This window comes from Podarcis bocagei, assembly GCF_964188305.1.
Source record: "Podarcis bocagei genome assembly, chromosome: 3".
Classification (NCBI taxonomy): domain Eukaryota; kingdom Metazoa; phylum Chordata; class Lepidosauria; order Squamata; family Lacertidae; genus Podarcis; species Podarcis bocagei.
The window spans coordinates 65,228,383-65,243,290 of NC_138127.1; the positions used below are offsets into that span (position 1 = coordinate 65,228,383).

Genomic DNA, 14,908 nt, shown 5'->3' on the forward strand with positions numbered 1-14,908 from the left:
ACAAAACCACTGAATCTCAGCAGTGTGAAGACGAGATCTCTCCCTTCTCGACAGAAAGCTGTGAAGCAGTATATAGCCTGGGCATTGAAAAGGTCCTTGCTGCTCAATTGCTAGATGCCTCTGCAAAGGATTTGAGGAAACATTTTTGCACAGGCTAAAAAGGCAACAGAATAAATATGGCCAGATAATGTTTGTGTTGCATTTTAAAACTTCCCTGCCATAACTATATCTATGTAGCACTTACTTTATACAGTGGCAAAGGAGGCGGAAAATGAGCCAGGATTATGGATGGGCTAGGAATGAGTGATAGAAAAGCAGTGTTTTAACTGATAGCTTGTCCACACCCAGGCAATGCTTCCCATTTAGGAACATGTGCCATCTAGAAATAAACTCTGTACTGGTGCCATTAGTACCTGGTCCATGTTCACAGCACAGCTGGCTTTATAAGCACAACCATGGCATCCAATGTACCCTCAGATCCTGTAATAGCAAAGTCATTTCTCATTGCCACCCACTAGTGAATTCCCAGCTGAAGGCTTTTCTATACTCAGAACCAGCTCTGCTGGTTGAGGAGGAGAAGGTCATCGCAGCAAAAGAGAGCAGTGGCAAATAGCATTCACGTTTTGCATTCCCTTTGCTAAATTCCAATTGGATTTCCCATTTACTTTAATCTGAGAGAAAATGGATGTCAAATTGCACAGGGAATCACAGGTAGGCAGTCCTAAGAATAGCAAGAGCTCACATGTAACAAATAACTTCAGCTTCCTACATTATATGCGCACTTCTGCAAATCACTCTCACGACAAAAATGAAATAAAGCGGGAAGGATTTATACCTGTGCTTACCAGAGATTATGTGGGATTACAGAAGCTAACAAAAGTTCTAAACCAAGCTGCACACATTTTCTCAACCATTTCAAAGGTGAAAATGGGGACACTACTCAGCTGCAGGAACATTTAGGACTAAGCCATGGTAGACAATCGTAGTCGTTTAGAATGCTTAGTCCTTAAGGTACTGCAAAACCATTTGTTCCATTCATATTATAATTTCTGATGGTCTGAAACTTTGCCTCTCCACTTCCACAGGGCCATTAGCTGGCAGGGGGAATTGGAGACTTTTGGAGAAAGTTGGGAAAACTCTAAGGTTTCTCAAGGGCACGGGCTTACCACGTTCCACAAGGCAGCAGAAGCTTTCACAGTCTCTCTTTTACTCAAAAAAATGTTTTGCCACCACATGGTGCTGGAACCACAATAAGCAGCAGACCAGCAGCTGCCCTCATTGGTATGAAAATGGCCCCATGGAAACAGGACTAAGTCACAGGATGGCATTGTTTCCAGTGGCACTGTTAGTAAAAATTATTTTTTATATGCATAATTGTTTTATCTATGTTTCATTGATGTTTCCTTTGGTAAATCACTTCAAGATGTTTTATATGGCATGATTCATAAATGGAACAAACAAACAGATGCATTAAAAAGATGTCTGCTCCCCAGCACTACTTGTCCCCCTGAGAAGACCATTTTATGCCATTTATCTGCATCAAATGAGCCAAAGGTAGAATCATAGAATTGTAGTGTTGGAAATAACCCCGGGGATCATCAAATCCAACCCCCTGCAATGTAGGAATCCTGGGTGAACTTGAACCATAGAATCATAGAATCATAGAGTTGGAATAGACCACAAGGGCCATCGAGTCCAACCCCCTGCCAAGCAGGAAACACCATCAGAGCACTCCTGACATATGGTTGTCAAGCCTCTGCTTAAAGACCTCCAAAGTAGGAGACTCCACCACACTCCTTGGCAGCAAATTCCACTGTCGAACAGCTCTTACTGTCAGGAAGTTCTTCCTAATGTTTAGGTGGAATCTTCTTTCTTGTAGTTTGGATCCATTGCTCCGCGTCCACTTCTCTGGAGCAGCAGAAAACAACCTTTCTCCCTCCTCTATGTGACATCCTTTTATATATTTGAACATGGCTATCATATCACCCCTTAGCCTCCTCTTCTCCAGGCTAAACATGCCCAGCTCCCTTAGCCGTTCCTCATAAGGCATCGTTTCCAGGCCTTTGACCATTTTGGTTGCCCTCCTCTGGACACGTTCCAGTTTGTCAGTGTCCTTCTTGAACTGTGGTGCCCAGAACTGGACACAGTACTCCAGGTGAGGTCTGACCAGAGCAGAATACAGTGGCACTATTACTTCCCTTGATCTAGATGCTATACTCCTATTGATGCAGCCCAGAATTGCATTGGCTTTTTTAGCTGCCGCGTCACACTGTTGGCTCATGTCAAGTTTGTGGTCAACCAAGACTCCTAGATCCTTCTCACATGTACTGCTCTCAAGCCAGGTGTCCCCCATCTTGTATTTGTGCCTCTCATTTTTTTTGCCCAAGTGCAATACTTTACATTTCTCCCTGTTAAAGTTCATCTTGTTTGTTTTGGCCCAGTTCTCTAATCTGTCAAGGTCGTTTTGAAGTGTGATCCTGTCCTCTGGGGTGTTAGCCACCCCTCCCAGTTTGGTGTCATCTGCAAATTTGATCAGGATGCCCTTGAGTCCATCATCCAAGTCGTTGATAAAGATGTTGAATAAGACCGGGCCCAAGACAGAACCCTGTGGCACCCCACTAGCCACTCTTCTCCAGGATGAAGAGAAACCATTGATGAGCACCCTTTGGGTTCAGTCAGTCAGCCAGTTACCACCAACCTTCTGTTTAGCAGCCAAATGCACTGACCTATTGTTCCTTACTTATTATTGAATAAATGAATTTAAGCTTCCTGTCAAACAACAGAAAAAATATGAGCAGAAAAATTGAGTCAACTTACAGAGAGAGTCTTCCACTCACAAGATTCCTCCCATTTGTGAAAGTTTCTTTCATTACTGGAGGCTACTTCCATTAATAAAAGGAAACCTTTGGGACCAGCCCAATATTGTTAGATATGACGCTTCAGATATTAAAGCTCATTCTTTTTTCTCTTCACCTCACTGAGATTTGCAATATTTTCCTTTTTGTAGTATTGCTATATAAAATTCTCCTTGCCCTGTTCAGTTTCTATATTCTCAAGTGTTTTTCTTGTCCCCAAGAGAATACATATATAAAGTTACTTAAGCCAAGACCAGTTGCATTGAAACTACTTGTGGTGAGATAAAACAGATTTCTTTTTCTGTTAAGGTATTTTTAAAGGTGGAGTAATTTGTATATGCATCTATAAAATGTGTCATCACTCTGCATTTGTCAGTCTATATTTTATTTCTATGTACTCTTACTGTTAGCGTGAAAGATTAACTCAATAAATCAATAAATTACATGTTGCTTGTGAAAGTTTGTTTCAAGGAACACATTTTTAAAATATATTCTAATTATGGTTTTGATGTAATAAACTTGCTTAAAGAATTTACCTGGGCTATCTCATGATTCTGTTAAGACTGCAGATACTTGTTTATGGGAACACTCAGTGCTTGATGTTCAAAGATCCTAAATACATGATCAGGACTGCATGTGAGAAGTCCACATCCTTGTGTGTAAACATCACACTTGCAAACACTGAAGGGAAGGGAGCCTAAAAGTCAGTTCAATTCACAGGGGTGCAAAGTTTTCACAAACCCCTTCCAACCATCCATGGAACCTGCAAAAATGGTCTGATAATCCTGTGGAAAACTATCATGTGACTCAATATTTCAAGGTAAAGACTCCTACAGAGGTTTCCAAGAACAGAGTGTCACTTCTTAAAAACCTACTGTGATCACATTTTTTGGAATCCTCCAACTCTCTGAAACCATCTTCCATGGTGTTATGATTATAATGGGAACAACAGGAAGCTTAGACAGCTTTCCAAAAGTACAAAGGGGATAGCGTTCAATAAACAAAAACAATATATTTACCTGGGTCTTCTATAGACAAATTCTTTGTTAACCACTGAACGATGTCGGAACCTAGAAAAAAATGTGAAAAATAATTAAAATGCAGCTGCCATACTTTAAACATGTATGACATTCTAGAAAAGAAAAGTTTGCTTCCCCAAAAGTGCCCATTTTTATTAAGCTGCCTAAATCTGCGACAATCTGCACTTTCCTTGCAGTAAGCTCCATGGAATACAAAATGAAAAATGTAGAACCTCATACCACACTGACCTTATTGCACACATGTTGATGTGGGCTTTCACTTTAATTATTGTTTAAATAAAAAACTAAAAAAATGCAAACTGGTGTGGAAATGGGGAACTGAACTTAAGACTGGAAAAATGAGAAAGAGAAAAACTTAAACTGACAGATTTGCCTTTGCTTACAAAAACCGTCCCTGTGCTGCAGACACCGTTAGTTTGTTCTGCATCCCATAAAAAAGCAGTGCAGCATTTTATTCTACATTCCTGATTTATTTATTTGTTAAAGGTAAAGGTAAAGGACCCCTGACCATTAGGTCCAGTCATGGCTGACTCTGGGGCTGCGGCGCTCATCTCACTTTATTGGCCGAGGAAGCCGGCGTTTGTCCGCAGACAGTTTTTCCGGATCATGTGGCCAGCTGCTTCTGGCGAACCAGAACAGCACACGGAAATGCTGTTTACCTTCCCGCCAGAGCGGTACCTATTTATCTACTTGCACTTTGACGTAAAAAAAGATTAAAATCCAAAAAATCTCAACTATGTTCCTATCTAGCTATTGAACTTGGCTCATGGATTTTCCTGTTGTGCATTGTCTTTACCTCTGAGGCCTGCTATGTGTTTCTTGCACTCTTGTGTCCCATCTACACCATACATTTTAAACACACAGCTTCTCCCAAAGAATCCTGGAAACTGTAGTTTGCTAAGGAATTGTAGCTCTTTGAAGGGCAAACTCCTGTTGCCATGATTGCTTGGGGGAAGCCATGCACTTTAAATGTATAGGGTGGGTGGTGTAGAGAGCAACTTTTTGCATGTGTCCTGAAGTTTTCTCAGTCATTGCTCCATTTGGTACCCCCTCCATGCAATGTTTCTCAGCTCCTGCACATACATTAGCAACTTATATAATAGGTGGTGGTGGTGGGGGGGGGGTAAGTTCATGAACTAAATGTACAGCAAAACTTTGGCTAAGCAAAAAAAGCTCGAAAATTCTCTTCTAACTGCAAATTCCAATTAGAACTTCAGTTGCATAACCCTGTGTTGTGAATAAGGAATACAGGCAATACCAAAGATGGTTATTAAGTCACCACAAACTTGTCCACCCACTTCACAGCAGAGGTGACACCACCTTCCCCTTAAAGGCATAACACACACACACACAAGACATCTCCTTTATGCCGAGTATTTTTGGGCTTGTCATTTCTGTGGTGGCCACAGAATCAAATGTCTGTTGTACTTTTCAGACGATGTATTACACAATGGAAAGGTGGCAGGAAGGTACATGTTAGAAAATGACTAAGTCAGCTTCAGGGGCCACTTTTACCACAGTTTAAAAACTCATCAGCGTTATGCATGTCTGGTTATATGTGGATTTAACAAAGTAGATACTCAAATCAGAACATTTCAGATATGAACCTAAGGAGAGAATATTTTGGTCAAAGCTGTTGGCAAGTCAAATTAAAGTACACAGATCAGTTAATCTTCTGTTCATGTATTTAAAGCAGTTTAATCATAGTGACTTCAGAAGAGCTAAAGAAATTCAAGTACTCCAGTTTAACATCAGAGGTACAATGCAGACTTCACTAAGTGCATTACAGTATCTTAGTTGTTTCATATTTTATTACTGTTGTTTCATAAAATTTATGCACTGCTTAGTTTGTAAAAGCAGTTTACAAAAATAATAAAACAATTTAAAATTGCTAAAAAAAAACTTAAAATAACTATTTAAAACATTTAAAAAAAATTAAAATCAGTGATAAATTAAGACAGTTTAAAAACTCATCAGCATTATGCATGTCTGGTTATATGTGGATTTAACAGTATATTGTATGGCAGTTGCCTATATAGGAGGCATGTTTTTAGTCACAATTTCACTTGACTTTTTTAAAAATACATACATCATGGGAAAAACAAGGTTCATTTTTCTTGGGTTTGCTATTATAGATGATTATGATCAGCAAATCTGTTCCACCAAACGATTCCACTAAGCTTATACTGTATTTTACGACATTAATGCGCATCTACATAGAACTTAAATGATTATGCAAAATTATCTAGCAAGACAAGATTCCTAAATTATATAGGTCTTACAGTTATCCCTCATGCAGAGAAAATATTTATTCTTGCATCATCAGTACACCCTTCCATTACAGTTAAATGTCAATAATAAAAAGATCCGCTTTAATTTATGTCATTGCAAATCAAGAGTTACCTAGCAGTCAAGGAAATTGGCACACCAGAAATACATCTATTTTTACAAAATGTGATCATAGAATCATAGAATTGTATATATGTGAGGATCCTAATGCTGTGTATAGAATATAAATATACTTTTCACTTGGAGCATTTGAAAAGCCAAAAAGAATTCCGCCTTGGAATTCAACGGGGCTTTTATAAGTGTTTCAGGCACCTTCACAGAAACAAAATATGTCCCTCCTCCTGGATCAGTCAGTGATATGTCATTGTAAGTCCTCCATGCCAGCTCAGCCAACTTATGAGCTCAGGCCAGGGTAAGTCCTGAAAAAGGGGGGGCAGCAGAAGAATCAGTGCTATTCCAAACTCCGTTCAGCCCAGTCAAATGACCTAGCAACCCAGCAGAAATTACACAGGCAAAAAGGGGTGGTGTAAGACAAACTATATTTTAAAGCTTAATTTCCCTCTTTCAGGCTGATGCCAGCTCAGGCAGCTGTAGCCCAGCTCCTAAGCACAGTTTGGGGTGGGGTGAGTTACACCAATATAATCTACCCCCATCATAAATTATACGGACTTCCTTGCCTGTGCTGTCTCCACGAACTTCTACAAGGTTCCCCTACTGTTGGCTTAAATCCCAGTGGGTGCCAGTCACCACTGCCTAATCTCAGCAAATTTCTTTCTCTTCCTTTTCCCCCGGATTGATTTCACTGCATTCTAGCTGTACTATGTGTATTAGCACATGTTCTTAGAACGGATAACTTGTATGATGATTATTAACTTTTTGCGAACTCTTCTAAAACTAGGCTATGTTGTTGGTGTGTTGTTTATACAAACATGTGCCAATTAATTCTATGGAGACCTATTTTTAATAAGTCTGCTACTTCCCTTTGAATGCAATAGAATTATTTGAAATTTATTTTATTTTCCTTGACCACATTAATCCACGTGCACCTAGATCCAGTGGCATGTGACCACAGGACCCGACAAGGGAGTTCTGGGTGTTGGGATCCTACATGAGCAGGTGGGGGGGGTGTAATCCTCTCCCCACCTATCAGGTGCTGGATTGGCCAATGGCTGGCAAGCTTGGATGCAGAGCTGGCTTTGGGGGCAGGAATGATGAAGCAGACACGCTTCCCTCAGGTCTGCTGCTGGTGCATTTAAACAACCTGCACCTGGAACTCCTACCTGGTTTTCCTTATCGGGTCCTGGTCAAGTGTTGCCATGAACTGGCAGGATTTCAGGGAGGAGGAAGAGGATCCTGGTGAGGGATGCAGCTGGGAGTGGGTCACATGGGAACAAGCTGGGGGTGGGGAAGGAGAGGTCGTAGTAGACAATAATCACAGGGTGACAGAGGATGATGAGGGGGCAGAGGCTGGTGCACAGGAATCTGAGCAGCGGGACACATCACCAGAGCCAGAGAGACCTCCATCCCCATGAATACGTTGGGTCCTAAGGCGTCGGGAACAGTGGACAGGGCACTCCAGGAAGCAGAGGCAGGCCAGGGCCTGCAGCCTAGTTCACTAGCTGGCCAGGTGGGGGAGGAGTCATGTGACTCCTCAGCTGGGGCAAGCTGAGAGCAGGTGAAGGTCACATGCCTCATGAAGCCCAGATGCTACAATCGCAGACACAGTATAAGAAAGCAGCAGAGCTGAGGTACTGTGTCTGCTCAACTGCCCGTGCTGGGGGACCTCGCCTTGGATTTTCTATGGACCTTCATGGGTTTCTACTGTGAGACTAACTGCTGAACTACTGTCTTGCCTTACTTGGACTGACCCCAGACTGTGTTTCCTGATCTTTGGACTTGGCCTGAATGGATTGGCTTCTGGACTTGGAACGTTGTCGTATGGATTAGCTTTTGGGAAATGGAACTTCGTTGTGTCAATTGGCTTCTGGGCATGGAACTTCGTCTTGGCACAATGTCTGCCAAGTAGCATGCCAGGGGATCAGGACAAGTGTGCTGTGTCCTCATTTAATCTAGTCGGTGGAGACAGAGGCAGCCCGAAGCCTTGGCCTGCAACTGCAGACTTCCACGCACACTGTGCACTTCATAACAACCCCCTTAATGGCACCTGTGGTTAGACCCTAATACTTACCCTGAGATTTGTAGCAATGTAAATGGTGGCTGCCCTCCTCTATATACTAGAAAGAGAGCAATATTTTTCCACAAGCATCATCTGACTCTTATCAAGTGTACTTGAACTGAACTTGTTTCACAGTAAGCTCAACTCCTCCTGCAAGGATTGTTCTGAAAAGGAGCCTTGCTTGATTTGATCACCTCTCTGTTGCTGCTGAGAACACTAAATGAGGAACAATAATTTCTTAAGAACAGGTATGAAACTTCTGTTGCCTCTACAAAAGAACAATATGATTTTCTTTGGCTGAACATTCTTAAAAGAAGTGAAGTAACTAGTCTGTTCCCCCACCACTACCCAATCTAATGTTAAGCCACTTTAAGTAGTTCCAAGTATTTATGTGGTTACTATTTTAAAAATATGTGAAGAAGCTCCTTTGTTCCCTGGAGGCGGTTCAGCTCTTGTGTGTGAACTGAGTGCAAATTTTCACAGCTCAGTTGCAAGAAACTCATAAAAGAAGGGGGAGACTGGGAAGCACAGCAGCAGGCTCAGTTACAGGGGCTATTTGATTAGCCTTCATTAACGGTGTCACAACAGAGCCATGTTTTCACATCATCTCCTTTCTTCTCAAGTTATATTCCACACAAAAGCTGAACTAATCCTTTTCTCTAAAAAGCATCAGTAACTCTCTGCAATTTGCACATCAATAACCTCCCCCATAAAACAGTAACAGCTGCTTGTGACTGTTAGTCACAGTTTAGCAATACAAGAACAAGCCTAGGTAAGCCTCAGACTTGCATGCTCCCCCTCCTCCCCTGACACGGCCAAGATGAGAAGTTCAGAAGCTTTCATTTCCATTTTTGATTACACACAACTTGCCATCTCTTTTGAACCCAACAAACGGTGGTTAACTTTAACTACAGGTTACTGAAACAAGTCAACTTAAAATCGTAGGATAAGAAATTGGTTTGTGTCCACAAGCCGGTTAGGTTTAACCACAGTTTAGCAACACTTTAATGTTTCATCCAACCTCCACCTTGGGACCACAATGGAGGAGTTGTAGAGGGAGGCAGTATGTAAACTGTGGCTCATCCTTGTAACACCAAAACATAATTTAACATTTTGTGCAAACTCTCCCATTGTCTACTAGGCTACAACCTGAGCTTCTCCTTCAGTATCTATCCTGTTGTGCTCCAGCTCCATTGTGCTTAGCTGACTATGACTTGCAGCCTAGTGCAAACAATTTGCATGCATAAGTCTGTTTCAATGTGTGGGGTGGCCAAAAGTACCTTAACAACTAAAGTACAATAAGTCTCCTCAGCTTCAAGTCCCCTCAATGGGGCTCTTCACTAACAACATGGTTGACCTACTTATTAAACAAAGCACCTGTTGTTTTCCTGTCTCTGAAACACTGCAATGCTCTGCAAGAGGTCAGTTGGACAATGGATGAAGTTTAAGTATTTGCATAGCAAATTTGCATAAATTAGCCAATTTTCATGCTACATAAAATGAACTTGAGCCAGTTTCCTTGTTTACTCACTATCTGGAAAGCAGCCTGAATGACTTTTTATCAGCCTGTTTACATGCAAATATTAATATGAACAAAGAAGCAAGGTTAGCCAAGATGATTTCATACTTGCAAGACTTTTCTGTGAAAGAAGAACATGTCATCCATCTATCCGTGTTATTATAGTCTGACAGCTAATCAGACTTTCTGTACAAGCTGGTGTCCCATTCTACATTTCCTGCTCCCACACACCTACAATTAGAATATTACATTTGCCACAGTTACCCATTTCTATCATTAGGTTAAATAAGAACCAGATTAAATAAGTTGCGAGAATTGTCATTCATGTTCTCATTAATGTGTGAACTTTTCTATGTGGATCTCTATTTAACATCAGACTGCTGCTGACATAACCTTAGAGTAAGACTTACGAAACCTGCAACTGACCTGACCTGGAAATCTATGAATCTAAAAATGTGGGAAGTTGGTTGCAGCCACTAGGATTGTTGCAGTGTTACCTCTGATGAACAGATGTTAGTTTGTAGCAAAACCTTGTTTTGGTCTCATATTCATTCATGTGAATGCACTAACCAAGACTATCTATCATCTGAAATTTGTTATGCCAGATTTCGAAAGTGCCACCTAAAAGAGCAAACCCTGTCACTATAAACCTGACAGCCTTAAACTGTAAGAACATGCTGTCTTTCCGACATCAAGCACTATGATCCTTGAGAGCATATTCTAAAAAAAATTATGAGCATCTCTGATAGCTAAGGTTATATTTGTACTGTAGTGTCACCCTAGTCACTTCTTGCACTAGTTTCCCTCAGCTGTTTGTCAATCCCCATACAACCGTAACCATTTGGGACCATATATTAACATATTACTGTTGCTATAAGAAGGTTGCTATTACTGTTAGGAATGTAGGAAGCTACTTTATCCTGAGTTAGACAGTTGGTTTATCCAGGTCAGTATTGTATCTACACAGACTGACTGACTGGTTCTCAAAGGTTTCAGACAGGACACTCCCCCAGACCTTCCAGGAGATGTCAAAGCTTGTACCTAAGACCTTCTTCATTCAAAGCATGTGCTAAGGTCCCATCCCATTGTTAAATGTTTATTATTAACTATGGTAGTAATCAAAATGCCTTCAGGGCAACTTGTCCTTCACCATCCATTACAATGCTGCAGTGATTATTTGGCAATAACATCAAACGACAAAGACAGTGGTGCCAACTCATCCAAGCAACACTAGATAGCATTTTGGTCAGCTCACAATCTCATAAGTTACAAGAATATACTGTAAACTTGAACTATTATGGTCGAAACAACATCCCAACATTCCACCTTAATCCTGTGTCCCTAAATGTAATTACCCGGAAGACAATTTCTTTAAAGCCTTGCTGGGCTAACCCCCAAGTAACAAAAGAAATGAATTAAGACTGTGGCACAAAATTCCTTTTAATAATACAGTATGGTGTTGTTGCTGTTTTTTGACATTGCAAACTGATCTGTGTATATTATTGCAGCAATGCTTACAACAGCTCTGTAAGGTAGACCTGTATTTTTATCCCCAGGTGGCAGGTGGGGAAAAGAGGCTGAGAGGATACTGGCTTGGTTAATACCATCTTGTGAGTTTGTGGCTGAGGGATGATTTGAGAAAACAAAAGTGACAAGCCCCAAGGCGCAAATAATAATAAATCCTTACTGATTACATGACACATTTCAAGGCTATTTGACTATTCCCCAGAGAAATCTAGAAAACTGTAGCAAAGCATCTTCTTAATAACAGTTTGCTTCCCTGATTAAGGTTTGAAACACATTGAATAAGTGTTCAGGTTTTATTAAATACATTTAAATGGCACCTTTCTCCTTCAGCAGTTGAAGTGAGATAAAACTCAAAAAGTGCCTAACAATGCAATCTGACACATTCCTACACAGCAGTATGACCCACTGAGTTCAATAGTTCTGACTCGCATGTAAGTGTGTACAGGACTTACTCTGAAAAACCATTGGAAGACTTTAGAAAGTTTGATATTTCTGATATATTTAAAGGATTATCAGTGGCACTTGTAATTTTCTGACTTCTGCCTGAGACTCAGAACTGTGCATTTTCTTATCTTCATGATGTAAAGGCCACCCCTGGATATCTAGTGGAATATACTGGACATTTAGCATTCTATTTTCATTCCCATATTATTTTCAGGGGGGGAAATCAGTTTGCAACTCTGTTAACTCAAAAAATCATGGGAGTTTTCCATTATAATTTCATGCTTTTTACTGCAGTGTAAAAAGCAGTGTTGGAAGTCAGTACAGAAGTGCTAGCATTATAACTAGGAAAACTTACTCAATAAACCTCATGTCCAACTGCAGCCCTGGTTAGTCCCTTATACAAGACTTCATGCATCTGAAGAAGTGGACACTGGCATACAATAGCACATGCCAGAATACATTTTTTAGTCTTGAAGATGCCCGAAAGCTTTGTTGTTTTTGTGCTTCAACAGACTCATATGGAATTTTCTTCTCATTCTGAGACTTTAGCTTAGCTTATTTTGACCCTTCTGAATTTTATAATGTTACTCTCAACAGGGCAGTCGGGAGAATCTGAGAATGTTCTTTCTGTAGCTTTTGTTAACAGAATTTTCTGAAGTTCCTCTATTTTTAGAGATGTAGTTCAAGATATTTTTGTCACGGTACAGCAAATGTCTGAGCGGAGGGCAAACTCCATGCACTCTGTACTCCACTCTGTACTTTCCTGGCTGAACCTCCTTTCTCCTCTGTGCTATGTGATTATTTAAACCTCCACAAAGTGAGCTTGCCCTGTCACTACAGCAGTTTTATAGCTGTCAATTTTTCATTCCAGAAACACAAAAAGAGAGAGCCACAGACTCCATGCTATGAGGAGATGTTGGTGCTCCTGACACTGGGATTTACCCAATTGGTGTTGACCTGTGACAGGGTCTTTTCAGTGGTGGTTCCCCATTTTTGGAGTGCCTTCCCTGGTGGGGTGTGTCTGTCTCCATCATTATTAACTTTCAAAATGATTTTGAAAATGTTCCTGTTTACCCAGGCTGAAAGATACTATCCCTGGCAACGCTCAGATTACTAGATGGAAGAATATTTTTAATTCTTGTGGAGGAGCACAAGAGCGCCACTCTTCCCTCACAGTTTATCACTGGATGATGTGGTCTATCTACTATTCAGCTCTCTCTTCCTTTAGGATTGCAGCCTAATTGTTTATTTATTGAATGTGCAGTTTGTGTTATATAGTATTAATAGGTTAGTTGTTATTAGGCCATTATTTGTATCTTTTACAAGATGGTCATTTGCCCGCATCTATTTTTAGACATGCTACCTTTTAGTTTATTGTCCCCCATGGAATATGTACTTGGAAGACATCAGATGAAAACATGTTCGGTCACATCTGAGCTGTTGTGCAACTCTTAGACATCTAGCTACTACAGATAGACCAAGATGAGTGTGAGTAATGGCTAAGAACAAGACAATGGTTATTTATTGTCTGGAAAGAGCTACAGAAAAGCAGACCTGAATTTCATTTCACAACACATTTGATGTAAACTTGGCTTGTTTTCTCTTTCTGCCACGCATTTTGCTGTGTAATTAAGCTAATCACAGTTTATATTAGTTTCCAGGCTTAATAATCTATTGCACATATTTTTAAATATATCCATTTGCAAGATTCCTCAAGACCATTTGAAAACCTGTTTGCTTGTAAAGGTTAAGGGAAATGTTTGATAAAGCATTTGAGATTTTATTCTTAGCAATCTTGCACTCAAGCATAGATGTTTAAAGGGCAAAATTGTGACATCAGAAGAGCTTGTGCAGTACTGACGACAATGGGCCTGGCATACGCACATAGGATTGATTTTGGCTACATGCTTGCTTTTTGTTTTTCCTTTTTGAGTAGGTTAGTTCATTTACACTGTTCTGGGCAAAACTTACTAATAGTAAGCCATACTTACTAGGGATGAAGGAGGAAATCAATTTAGTTTGCATTTAAAGGTGAACCTAACTCACACTTTTCAGAATGATACGCGAACCGAAACACACTCATCCTTTGAAATTCACGCTTCTCTTAATTTTTCAATGCAATTCTCCAGCCACGTAATGTGTAGAAAAATGCCTATGCTAAGGTAAAGCATGCATTCATTGAAAATAGTACCAAAACAACATTATATTAAGGGAAATTGCTTTGCAAATAAATGTATGCATATTAGGAATGAATTCATACAAAAATGTGTTTATTAGCAGAAATTCACAATAAATCGCTGGTGAATTTTCATGAGGACTTAAAAAGAAAAGAAAATTCAAATTGATGTGGAAATGTGAAGAACTTAAGATTGGGAAAATGAGAAACAGAGTGAGGATATCTCTAATAATTACCCAAGGTGCTGGAAATCTTGGAATGAGCACCAGCAGCAGCTGTGGTTTGGTCCAGGGTTTTTCCCAGTTCTCACTACTACCAGGGCAGAACTGGACACATGGCAGCAAGTATAGGATTCTCAGACCTATATTTGTCACTAATGAGGAAGTAGTGGTTGAGGAATTTGCAATGAAGAAAGAATGGCACTTTACGCCTTCCATCCCATTTCCCCCAGCCATTCCCCACTCCCAACTCCTGCTGTCATGCATGTTCTGAGGCAAAATTGGATAGGGGTTGCAAAGGAGAAATGATAGACAGGGGAAGGGTCAAACACTCCAGCCCACTAATTCTTCCCTGAAAATGCCCCTCCCCTTGGTGCTTTGAATACTGGTAGCAATCATGATGGTGGAGATCCAATATACACCACCAGTGCGCTGAGTATTTGCAATCCAGTTTGCCTGATTTCTTTATCAGCGACAAAGGACGAGACTAGTGGGTCATCTAATATGCATGACCATTTATGGTAGTTGTTTGCACAAAGAAAATAGATATGCCCTTATATGCTGATCTGTTTTTTGTTTGTTTTGCAATGTCAGATTCGATGGTAGATCGTTGACTGGCCACAAATGCTGGTCTGTAACCTTCTCTTAAGTCCTAATGGTGACA

At 40.5% G+C, this 14,908-nt stretch overlaps 1 protein-coding gene across 5 annotated transcripts in view; it reads right to left on the bottom strand.

Moving 5' to 3' along the window:
* RGS7 (regulator of G protein signaling 7) overlaps window positions 1-14,908 on the bottom strand; it is a 128,278-nt gene that overhangs the window by 36,991 nt on the left and 76,379 nt on the right. For all 5 annotated transcript variants that reach the window (XM_081188123.1, XM_081188122.1, XM_081188119.1 and 2 more), the window contains exon 4: window positions 3,875-3,925. In XM_081188123.1, the coding sequence (XP_081044249.1) occupies window positions 3,875-3,925 (51 nt within the window). The remainder of the gene's footprint in view (window positions 1-3,874; window positions 3,926-14,908) is intronic.